General features: G+C 55.2%; 1 protein-coding gene across 1 annotated transcript in view; it reads left to right on the forward strand.

The window, feature by feature from the left end:
* Nucleotides 1-268: 268 nt before the first annotated feature.
* Nucleotides 269-12141, forward strand: part of TRPV5 (transient receptor potential cation channel subfamily V member 5) — a 28373-nt gene continuing 16500 nt past the window's right edge. Inside the window, exons 1-5 of the mRNA XM_029057913.1 lie at nt 269-396; nt 5279-5376; nt 6606-6728; nt 10777-10914; nt 11975-12073. Of these exons, the coding sequence (XP_028913746.1) occupies nt 269-396; nt 5279-5376; nt 6606-6728; nt 10777-10914; nt 11975-12073 (586 nt within the window). The remainder of the gene's footprint in view (nt 397-5278; nt 5377-6605; nt 6729-10776; nt 10915-11974; nt 12074-12141) is intronic.

The following is a 12141-nucleotide window of genomic DNA, read 5'->3' on the forward strand; positions in this document are numbered from 1 at the left end:
AAGGCTTCTGGCTCCTCCTTCCCTCCTGAGCCGGACAGGTAAACTCCCTCCCAGCCCGCAGAGTGCCCGGCTGCAGTCCGGCTACAGAGGGGTGGGAAGACGGGCTTGCTCAGAGAGCAGAGAGTGGGGGGCTTCGGGTGGAGGTCTGGAGGGGAGCGGAAGAGTGCCAGGGAGCCGGATTTCCCCTCTTCCAGGCTCCTCTCCACTGACCACACCTCAGGCAGCCACTGAGGACTGGAGTGCTGCCGGGTCTGGGGCCCAGGCAGGGATGGGGGGCTCTCTGCGGGAGGGGAAGGGTCCCTGGGCCATGCTGTGGGGGCTGGTCGGCTCCTGGCTGCAGGGTCAGAAGACCTGGGCCCAGCATGTGGAGGAGGCCAGCCTGCTGCAGCACAAAAAGTAGGTCTCTCCTCTCCTTTCATCTCCTCTCCTCTCCTCTCTCTCCTCTTCCCTCTCATCTCCTCTCTCTCCTCTTCCTCTCCTCTCTCCCTCCCTTCACCCTGCTTCCCTCTCCCTACTGTCTCTTCCGCCTCCCTTGGCTTCCAGGGACTCTCTCTGTCCTCCTCTCTTCCTTCCCCCTCTAACAACAATAATAATAATGATGATGGTATTTGTCAAGCGCTTACTATGTGCCAAGCACTGTTCTAAGTGCTGGGGTACATCCAGGGTTGTCAGGTTGTCCCACGTGGGGTTTACGGTCTTAATCCCCATTTTACAGATGAGGGAACCGAAGCCCCAGAGCAATGAAGTGACTTGCCCAAGCTCACACAGCAGACAAGTGGAGGATTAGAACCCATGACCTTCTGATTTCCAGGCTCATATTTCTATCCACTACGCCATGCCTTCTCACCCAGATCAGCCCCCACCCCCCTCAGCACCTAGAGAATCCTCTCCAAATACTAGAAAGACGAATTAATGAACCACAGATGAGCTTTTCCTTCCTCCTTCCCTTCCTTCCTTCCTTTCTTTCCTCCTTCTACCTACCCCTCCCATCTGCTCCTTGTCCCTGGGAGCTGGGAGGGTGGGGGTTGGGCGGAGCTGCTCCCTGCCCCATGGGATTGACCTCATCCAAGCAGTGTTTGTTGAGGCTTTGGGGAGGTCCTTGGAGTCCTTGGGTGCGGGGGGCTTTGTCTGGAGGGTAGTTCTACTCTCTGCTTCATGGTGGGAGACTAGGGAGAGAGGAGGAGAAGAAGGGGGAGGAGGAGGAGGAGAAGAAGGGGGAGGAGGAGGAGGAGAAGAAGGAGGAGAGAGGAAGAGGAGAAGGAGGAGGAAGAGAGGAGGAAAACGGGGAGAAGGAGGAGCAGGGGTTGGGGGAGGAGAGGTTAGTCATATCTAACAAGTGTGGAGGTCAAAAAGCGGGTGGGAAGAAAGTGGCATGCAACAGCATGCAGTGGCATGTAGTGACACAATGGAATGCAGAGGCATTCAGTGGCATGCAGTGCTGTGCAGTAGTGGGTGTACAGTGACATGCAGTGGCACACAGCAACGTGCAGCGGCACCGACATACACAATGGCACTGAGTGGCACGCATTGAAATGTGAAATGCAGAGTGTCCAGTAGTGTTTAGTGGCATGCACTGGTGCTCAGTGGCATGCAGAAGCATATCATGGAATGCAGTGGTGTGCAGTGATATGCAGTGATATTCAGGGTTTCTGGCTGAGACGGGACTGTGCTCTGATACTGGACCGAGCTGATGAAGGAGGAATACTGGTCTAAGCTTCAGGATGCTGGCAGGGTCGAGAGCGGGAGGGTCTTAACTCCACCCTTCTGGAAGGGGAAGGAGGTCAGGGCCTTTGCTTCTCAGGAGAATGGTGGAGGAGACGAGGGGGCCTTGGCTTCACCCCTGGGGATTTCTTTTGGAGGGTCTTGGCTGCTGCCCTTGGGATGTGGGGAGTCCAGCATTTCTGCCTGTGCCCGGGAGAGCCTCTGCTCTGGGGCCCGGCTACCCAGTGAAGCTGGTTTCCAGCCGTAATTTCTGAGCTGGAGAGGATCCAGCTGGGGAGGGGTGGGATCCCCGCCCTCGAGTGCAAAACACCTGATTTGGGGGCAGCTAGAGACAGTCGTCTGGGGAGCTGGGAGGGTGGGGGTTGGGCCGAGCTGACCCCTGCCCTGTGGGGTTGACCTCAGCCAAGCAGTGTTTGTTGAGGCTTTGGGGAGGACCAGGAGGCCCACGGGAGGGAGGGGCCCAGGAACAGGGATTGGGGGGTACATGAGAGGCCCAGGACGGACAGAAGTTTCACCCCAACTCTTGCCACTACAGAGTCTGGAGCATGGGTGGAGGAACCGAGGGCAGGAACTGGAGTCTCCCCTAAACCTCTAATCCTGCCCAGGAAGGAGAGAACACCACTTGCAATCCTGTGCCTCAGTTTCTCCATCCCTGAAACAAGAGGTGCTCCCAGAAGGCCAACTGGAGGAAGGGGCGGGGGGTCGGAGGGCAGGAACCCAGGCACCTGAGACCACAGTGTTTCTCTGCCCTTCTCATGAAAGGGGAGAAAGGGCAGGGGGGCCCCCGCTCCCTGTCTGATGACAGCGAATCCCCATCCCCCAGCTCCCCTCAACTTTCCCCTGCCCTCCTTGACCAGCTCATACCCCCAGGGGGCTGGGGGGCAAGGGGAGGTGATGGGGAAGGGGGACGTGGGAAGGAGGGGTGCTGAGTTTTCTGCATACAGTATTAATACTGATGGTATTTGTTAAGCACTTACTATGTGCCAAGCACCGTTCTAAGCGCTGGGGTAGATACAAGGTAATCAGGTTGTCCCACGTGGGGGTCACAATCTTCATCCCCATTTTACAGATGAGGTCACTGAGGCACAGAGAAGTTAAATGGCTTGCCCAAGGTCACACAAAAGACAAATGGTGGAGTCAGGATTAGAACCCATGTCCTCTGCCTCCCAAGCCTGTGTTCTTTCCACTAAGCCAGGCTGCTTCTATTTTTATTATTATTGTTCTATTCTATTATTATTACAGTATGCACTCATATACCATCGAATGATTTTGAGGGGGGACGTGGAAGTAGGGGTGTTGTGGGCCTCAACTCTGCTTTCTCATTCACCCCACACATCCAATCCATCACCAACACCTGCCGGTCTCACCTTCACAACATCGCCAAGATCCGCCCTTTCCTTTCCATCCAAACGGCTACCGTGCTGGTACAAGCTCTCATAATATCCCAGCTGGATTATTGTGTCAGCCTCCTCTCTGATCTCCCTTCCTCCCGTCTCTCCCCACTCCAGTCTATTCTTCACTCCACTGCCAGGATCATCTTCCTATAGAAACGCTCTGGGCATGTCACTCCCCTCCTCAAAAACCTCCAGTGGTTGTCCATCGACCTCCTCACGAAACAAAAACTCCTCACTCTTGGCTTCAAAGCTCTCCATCCCCTTGCCCCCTCCTACCTCACCTCCCTTCTCTCTTTCTACTGCCCACCCCATACGCTCCGCTCCTCTGCCGCTCACCACCTCACCATCCCCCGATCGCGCCTGTCCCACCGTCGACCCCTGGCCCACGTCGTACCGCTGTCCTGGAATGCCCTCCCTTCTCACCTCCACCAAACTAACTCTCATACCCCTTCAAAGCCCTACTGAGAGCTCACCTCCTCCAGGAAGCCTTCCCAGACTGAGTCCCCCCTTTCCCTCTGCTCCTCCTCTCCCCCCCACACCGCCCCATCCTCCGCTCTTCCTCCTTCCCCTCCCCTCAGTACTGTGCATATTTGTATATATTATTACCCTATTTATTTTGTTAATGAGGTGTATATCTCCGTGATTCTATTTATCTTGATGCTGTTCTTTTTGTTTTGTTTTGTTCCGTTTTGTTTTGTTCTGTTTTGCTTTGTTGTCTGTCTCTCCCCATTTAGACTGTGAGCCCATTATTGGGCAGAGATTGTGTCTATCTGTTGCCGAATTGTACATTCCAAGCACTTAGTACAGTGTTCTGCATATAGTAAGCGCTCAATAAATGCTATTGAATGAATGAATGGGGGGGAAGAAAGATGTGTCTGCCATCAGAGCCGCCCGGCAGAGCCCCTGTAATTACGTGTCTCAGCCTGGCACAGGCTTGTTTTGCTTGAAGCCGCCGGGGGTGGAGAAACTATCCAGGATCAGAGAGGAACATTCCTTCTCCTCAGACTTCTCCTCATCTTCCTCCCTTCTCCCCTCCCGTTTCCCGCTCCTTCCCGTTCCCCCCTCCTCCCTTCTCCCCTGGATCCTCCCCTGCCCATCTTCCCATCTGTCTTCCCATCAGTCCTCCTCCTGCCCATCCTCCTCTTCCTCCTCCTGGCCCACAGCTCTCCGGGAGGAGGACCCCAGGGTGGGGTGCTCTGGTGGGTCTCATTGACTCTGACTCCCTGTTCATCCTGGCTGGGGTAGAAGGTGCCAGAAGTCCGGGACCCCAGTCAGGTTGCCACTGACCGGAGCATGGGCCTCAGTCTCCCCATCTGAGCTGGAGGAAGAATTTGAATTCTCCCTACCCTCCACCTTACACACATTCTCTACCCTCGTTTCCTTTTCTTCAACTCCCTTTTGGTCACCCTGACTTGCTCCCTTTATCCTTTCCCCCTTCCAGCCCCGCAGAACTTATGCCCACATCTGTCATGTATTTATTTCTATTAATGTCTGCCTCCCCTTTATACTATAAGCTTGCTGTGGGTAGGGAATCTGTCTTTTATATTGTTAATAATAATAATTGTGGTTTTGTTAAGCACTTAATGTGTGCCAGGCAGTCTCCTGAGCTCTGGGTGGATACAAGCAAATCAGGTTGGCCACAGTCCTTGTCCCACGTGGGGCTTACAGTCTCAACCCTCATTTAACCTTTTACAACTATTATATTGTATTCTCCAAGTGCTTAGTACAGTGCTCTGCACCCAGAAAACATTCAATAAATACTATTGACTGATCCTCTCCTGAGGGCTGGGGGGCTACTTCAGGAGACCTGGAAAGAGGGGCAAGGTGGACTTGGATGGGGGTCACAGGGGCTGGGTGGTGCCGGGGGAAACGAGGGTCAAGGGCCCTGGGGGTGGGGGGCTTGGATGGGGCATGGAGCTGAGGGGCACTGGATGAAGGGCCCGGGAGGTTAGGGGCTGGAAGGTCATGGGGCTGTGGGGCACAAGGACTAAATTGGCACAGAGGACCAGGGAGGAAAGAGGATGAGGGCCAGGGGCCTGGAGCAGGGCATCTCGGGAGTGGGTGGGACACCGAGCTGGGGGGGCGATGGGCTGGGAGCACGGGAGGTGTGGGGCTGAGGGGCCATGGCATGCAAGTGTGCGTACTTATCCCTCTGGCTGCAGGATTTGGGAGTCTCCGCTGCTGCAGGCTGCCAAGGAGAACAGTCTGCCCGCCCTCAGGAAGCTGCTGCTGGACAGCACTTGTGACCTGCGCCAGAGAGGTGAGCGCATTCTTGGGCAGGGCCCTGGGGGAGGGGGCTGCCCCTGGGCCATGGAGCCCACTGGCTCAACTCCGGCCAGCCGTGCCCGAGGCCTGGGCCCTTGGGTGGCCTCCCCACCCAGCTGGTCTTCTGCCCTCTGCTCTGAGATGGAGTCTGGACCTGAGGATGGAGATGGGGAGATCTGGGCTCAGCTCTGACCTCTCCCCGTACCGTGCACCACCTCCTAACACTCCTCTCACCCTTCCCGCCACAGGGACCCTCCTATCCTCACCCATGCATTCATTCAATTGTATTTATTGAGATCTTATTTTATGCAGAGCACTGTACTGAGCATTTGGGAGAGTACAATATAACAGTAAACAGACACATTCCCTGCCCACAGCGAGCTCACAATCTAGAGTAGGAGGCAGACATTTAATAGAAATAAATAAATGATGGATATGGACGTAAGTGCTGTGGGGCTGGAAGGCGGGGATGAATGAAAGAAGCAGGTCAGGACAACGCAGAAGGGAGAGGAGGAGGAAAGGAGGGCTTAGTCAGGGAAGGTCTGGCATAGTGGATAGAGCACGGACCTGGGAGTCAGAAGATCATGGGTTCTAATCCTGACTCTGCCCTTGTCTGCTGTGTGACCTTGGGGAAGTCACCTGACTTCTCTGTGCCTTAGTTACCTCATCTGTAAAATGAGGATTGAGACTGAGCCCCACATGGGACAGAAACTGTATCCAACCCAATTCGCTTATATCCACCCCAGCACTTAGTATAGTGCCTGGCACACAGTCAGCATTGGGCAAATACCATAATAATGATTATTATTAGATGCACTTTCAGTAAGACTTTGAAGGGGGAGAGAGTAATTGTCTGTCGGTTTGGAGAAGGGAGGACGTTCCAGGCCAAAGGTAGGACATGGGCGCGAGGTTGGCAGAAAGATAGACGAGATCAAGGCAAAGTGATCAGGTTGGCATTTGAGGAGAAAGTGTGCGGGCTGGGTTGGAGTAGGAGAGTAGCGAGGTGAGGTAGGAGGGGGCAAAGGGATGAACGGCTTTAAAGTCAATGGTGAGGAGTTTCTATTTGCTGAGGGGGATGGACAGCCATTAGAGGGTCTTGAGGAGTGGGGAAATATGGCATGAAAGTTTCAGGGACCCTCCTACCCCTCCCCCCATTGTGGCCCACCACTGGCCCCCCCGCCAAACCCTGAGCCTCCCTCCTCTGCCCCCACCCTCCTGCCACAGGGGCTCTGGGGGAGACGGCCCTGCACGTGGCGGCGCTCTATGACAACCTGGAGGCTGCCAAGGTCATCATGGACGCCGCCCCGGACCTGGTCACGGAGCCCATGACCTCTGACCTGTATGCAGGTGAGGGTGCCCGCATGGGCAAAGTATGTGCGTATCTTAGTGAACATGTGTTTGCAGTACTGATTATGTGTTTGCACTTAGGTGAGAGTATGTGTGTATGTGCAAACATGAATCATAAAAATAATAATAATGGTATTTGTTAAGTACTTTCTATGTGCCCAGGCACTGTACTCAGCAAATGCAAGCTTACAAGCAAATATTACTAGTGGATACAAGCAAATCGGGTTGAACACAGTCCCTGTCCCCCACGGGGCTCAGTCTCAATCCCCATTTCCAGATGAGGTAACTGAGGCACAGAGTAGTGAAGTGACTTGTTCCAGGTCACATAGCAGACAAATGGCAGAGCTGGGTTTAGAACCCAGGTCCTCCTGATTCCCAGGCCCATGATCTACCCACTAGACCAGCCTGATTATGTGTGTGTTTGCAGGTGTACAAGTTCACTTCTGAGCATGGGTGTAAATCAATGGATAAATGCCAGATGGGTTTAACAGACTTGGGGTAGAAGGGACAGGGAAAGGAGTCAAGAACATGTAAATCCTGTGTGCTGGAGTAGACTGAGAAGTAGGGTGGCCTAATGGAAAGAGCATGGGCTGAGGAATCAGGAGACCTAGGTTCGGTGCCACTTGCTTGCTGTTCCACCTGGGGCAAGTCACTTCACTTCTCTGGGTCTCAGTTTCTACATTTATAAAATGGGGATTAAAAACCTGTTCTCCAGCCCCCTCTGAAGGTGAATACTGTGTGGGACAAGGAGTGAACCTGCTGGGTCTATCTTGTACTTGCAGTAGCATTTAGCACAGTACTTGGGCACACAGTAACGGCTAAACAAATGCCACTGTTAGTAATAATAATAATAATGTTGGTATTTGTTAGCGTGGCTCAGTGGAAAGAACACAGACTTGGAAATCAGAGGTCATGGGTTCGAATCCTGACTCTGCCACTTGTCAGCTGTGTGACTGTGGGTGAGTCACTTCACTTCTCTGTGCCTCAGTTCCCTCATCTGGAAAATGGGGATTAAGACTGTGAGCCTCACGTGGGACAACCTGATGACCCTGTATCTACCCCAGCGCTTAGAACAGTGCTCTGCACATAGTAAGCACTTAACAAATGCCAACATTATTATTATTATGTGCCAAGCACTGTTCTAAGCGCTGGGATAGACTCAAGGTAATCAGGTTGTCCCACGTAGGGCTCGCAGTCTTCATCCCCATTTTTATAGATGAGGTAACTGAGGCACAGAGAAGCTAAGTGACTTGCCCAAAGTCACACGGATAACAAGCGGCAGAGCCGGGTTTAGAACCCATGACCTCTGACTCCCAAGACCGAGCTCTTTCCACTGAGCCACGCTGCTTCCCTTAGTGAAAAGCCACATGGCACTGTGAGTAGAGCCCGGGCCTGGGAATCAGAAGGACCTGGGTTCTAATTCCAGCTCTACCATATGTCTGCTGTGAGAACTTGGGCAAGTCACTTCACTTCTCTTTGCCTCACTTCCCTCATCTGTAAAATGGGGATTGAGACTGTGAGCCCCATATGAGCTTCAAATTTATCCTTTCCTGCCTTAACTCTGGCCTCTCCTCCGCCAGGCAAAGCTTCTTCTCCTCCCTCATCGACACCCATGCCCGTCACCCCCGCCCACTGTTCCGGACCTTTAACTCTCTCCTTAGGCCCCCTGTTCCTCCCCCTCCCCCATCTCTCACCCCCAATGATCTGGCCACCTATTTCCTCACGAAAATCAACACGATCAGGTCTGAGCTCCCCAAAGTCACCCCTCCACCTCTCCCCTCCCCCTACCAACCCCTTCCCCTACTTTCCATCCTTCCCTGCAGTATCCTCAGAGGAGATCTCCTCCCTCCTCGCAAGTGCCACCCCCTCCACCTGCGCCTCGGACCCCATTCCCTCTCACCTTCTTAAAACCATCGCCCCTGCCCTCCTCCCTTCCTTAACTTCTATTTTTAACCACTCAATCTCCAAGGGCTCCTTCCCTCTGCCTTCAAACATGCCCATGTCTCCCCCATCCTAAAAAAACCCGCTCTTGACCCCACTTCCCCCTCCAGTTATCGTCCTATCTCCCTACTACCCTTCCTTTCCAAAATCTTAGAACGAGCGTCTACAATCGATGCCTAGAATTCCTTAACTCCCATTCTCTCCTAGACCCCCTCCAATCTGGCTTCCGTCCCCTCCACTCTACCGAGACTGCTCTCTCTAAGGTCACCCGTGACCTCCTTCTTGCCAGATCCAATGGCTCCTACTCCATTCTAATCCTCCTTGACCTCTCTGCTGCCTTTGACCCTGTCGACCATCCCCTCCTCCTCCATACCTTATCTCACCTTGGCTTCACGGACTCCGTCCTCTCCCGGTTCTCCTCTCACCTCTCTGGCCGGTCATTCTCGGTCTCCTTCGCTGGAGCCTCCTGCCCCTCCCATCCTTTAACTGTTGGAGTTCTTCAAGGGTCAGTTCTTGGCCCTCTTCTGTTCTCCATTTACACTCACTCCCTTGGTGAACTCATTCGCTCTCACGGCTTCGACTACCATCTCTACGCAGATGACATGCAGATCTACATCTCCGCCCCGTCCTCTCCCCCTCCCTTCGGGCTCGCATCTCCTCCCGCCTCTGGGACGTCTCCACCTGGATGATGGCCCGCCACCTAAAACTCAACATGAGCGAGACCGAGCTCCTCATCTTCCCTCCCAAACCCGGTCCTCTCCCAGACTTCTCCATCACCGTGGATGCCACGACCATCCTTCCCGTCCCGCAGGCCCGCAATCTCGGTGTCATCCTTGACTCGTCTCTCTCGTTCACCCCACACGTCCTATCCGTTACCAAGACGGGCCGGTTTCACCTCTACAATATCGCCAAGATCCGCCCTTTCCTCTCCACCCAAACGGCTACCTTACTGTTACGGGCTCTCGTTATATCCCGGCTAGACTACTGTGTCAGCCTTCTCTCTGACCTCCCTTCCTCCTCTCTCGCCCCGCTCCGGTCTATTCTTCACTCCGCTGCCCGGCTCATCTTCCTGCAGAAACGATCTGGGCATGTCACTCCCCTTCTTAAACAACTCCAGTGGTTGCCTGTCGACCTCCACTCCAAACAAAAACCCCTCACTCTAGGCTTCGAGGCTCTCCATCACCTTGCCCCTTCCTACCTCTCCTCCCTTCTCTCTTTCTACCACCCACCCCGCACACTCCGCTCCTCTGCCGCCCACCTCCTCACCGTCCCTCGGTCTCACCTATCCCGCCGTCGACCCCGGGTCACGTCCTCCTGTGGTCCCGGAACGCCCTCCCTCCTCACCTCTGCTAAACTGATTCTCTTTCCCTCTTCAAAACCCTACTTAAAACTCACCTCCTCCAAGAGGCCTTCCCAGACTGAGCTCCTCTTCTCCCTCTACTCCCTCTGCCATCCCCCCTTTACCTCTCCGCAGCTAAACCCTCTTTTTCCGCTTTTCCCTCCGCTCCTCCACCTCTCCCTTCCCATCCCCACAGCACTGTACTCGTCCGCTCAACTGTATATATTTTCGTTACCCTATTTATTTTGTTAATGAATTGTACATTGCCTTGATTCTATTTAGTTGCCATTGTTTTTACAAGATGTTCTTCCCTTGACTCTATTTATTGCCATTGTTCTTGTCTGTCCGTCTCCCCCGATTAGACTGTAAGCCCATCAAACGGCAAGGACTGTCTCTATCTGTTGCCGACTTGTTCATCCCAAGCGCTTAGTACAGTGCTCTGCACATAGTAAGCGCTCAATAAATACTATTGAATGAATGAATGAATGAGACAGGGACTGTGTCCAACATGATTTGCTTGTGTCCACTCCAGTGCTTAGTAAAGTGCCTGGCACCTAGTAAGCGCTTAACAAATACCACAATTATTATTATTGTTATTATTACTAATGTTATGCTGGAGAGGTGGGTTGGCAGTAGGTCTGGAGGAGGCTGGGTGGTGGGAGTTACTCAGGGCTGCCTTGGGGCTGGGCGCGGCCTGGAAAACCCACGGTCTTCCCTGAGGCCCGCCTGTCCATCTGGTCAGTCGGTCTGTCTGTGGGGGGGTCACAGGTCAGACGGCTCTGCACGTGGCTGCCGTGAACCAGAATGGGCCCCTGGTGCGTGCCCTGCTGGCCCGCGGGGCCCACGTCTCTGCCCGAGCCACCGGCTACGCCTTCCGCCGGAGCCCGCACAACCTCATCTATTTCGGTGAGGGTCCTCCACCCCGCCCCGCCCTGGCCTCCCTTGACTACTCTCCGCACAATCCTCCCCACCAGCCTCCACCTGCCACTCTCCTCACCATCCTCCCCACTGGCCACCCTGTCACTCTCGGTACCATCCTTCCCACTGCTGGTCCCTAATGTCCTCGTCCCATCCATCCTCCCCACCGCCATCCTTCCCGCCTCCATCCTCCCTACCAGTCTCCGTACCATCCTTCCCACCACTGGCCTCCTCCCTAATGTCCTCCTCCCCTCCATCCTCCCCATCGCCGTCCTCCCTGGCACTCTCTACACCATCCTCCCCACCGCCAGCCTCCTTCCCAATGTCCTCCTCCCCTCCATCCTCCCCTCCACCATCCTCCCTGCCTCCGTCCTCCCTGCCACTCTCTGCACCATCCTCCCCACCGCCGGCCTCCTTCCCAACATCCTCCTCCCCTCCATCCTCCCCTCCACCATCCTCCCCGCCGCTGTCCTCCTCCCCACCGGCCTCCACGCCATTCTCCTCACCATCCTCCCTTCGGTCCACTCCCCCTCCCTCTTTTTCTCCCCATCTCCCGCCCCCCCACCACTTTGCTCACCTGCTCCTCATCCTCCCTCCTCCTTCTCCCCTGCTCAGACCCTCCCTCCACTCAGCTGCTCCTCCTCCTCACCTCCTCTCACCATCGTCCCCACCAACCTCCCTGCCACTCTTTGCACTATCCTTCCTGGCAATTTCCACACCATCCTCCCCACCATCCTCACACCATTCTCCGCACCATTCTCTCTCCCGCCCACTCCCCCTCCCACTCTTTCTCCCCCATCTCCCTCCTCCCCACCATCCTCCCTGCCACTCTCCACACCATCCTCACACTGTTCACTGCACCGTCCTCCTTGCCATCCACTCCCCCTCCCACACTTCCTCCCGACTCCTTTACTCACCTCCTCCTCCCTCCTCCCTCCACTCACCTGCTCCTCCTCCCATCGTCCTCCCTGCCCTCCTCCTCAGTGCCCTCCCCTCCCCCTGGTCATGCCCCCTCCCCGGGGCTGACCACCCATCCCTGGCCCCCCAGGGGAGCATCCTCTGTCCTTCGCAGCTTGCGTGGGCAGTGAGGAGATCGTGCGGCTGATCCTCGAACGTGGAGCTGACATCCGGGCCCAGGACTCCCTGGGTGAGCAGCCACACCAGGGTCCGAGGGCACTGGGGACTGAGGGTCTGAGGGTCTGGGGGACAGGGGGA

The sequence above is a fragment of the Ornithorhynchus anatinus genome, chromosome 2 (genome assembly GCF_004115215.2).
Source record: "Ornithorhynchus anatinus isolate Pmale09 chromosome 2, mOrnAna1.pri.v4, whole genome shotgun sequence".
Taxonomy (NCBI): domain Eukaryota; kingdom Metazoa; phylum Chordata; class Mammalia; order Monotremata; family Ornithorhynchidae; genus Ornithorhynchus; species Ornithorhynchus anatinus.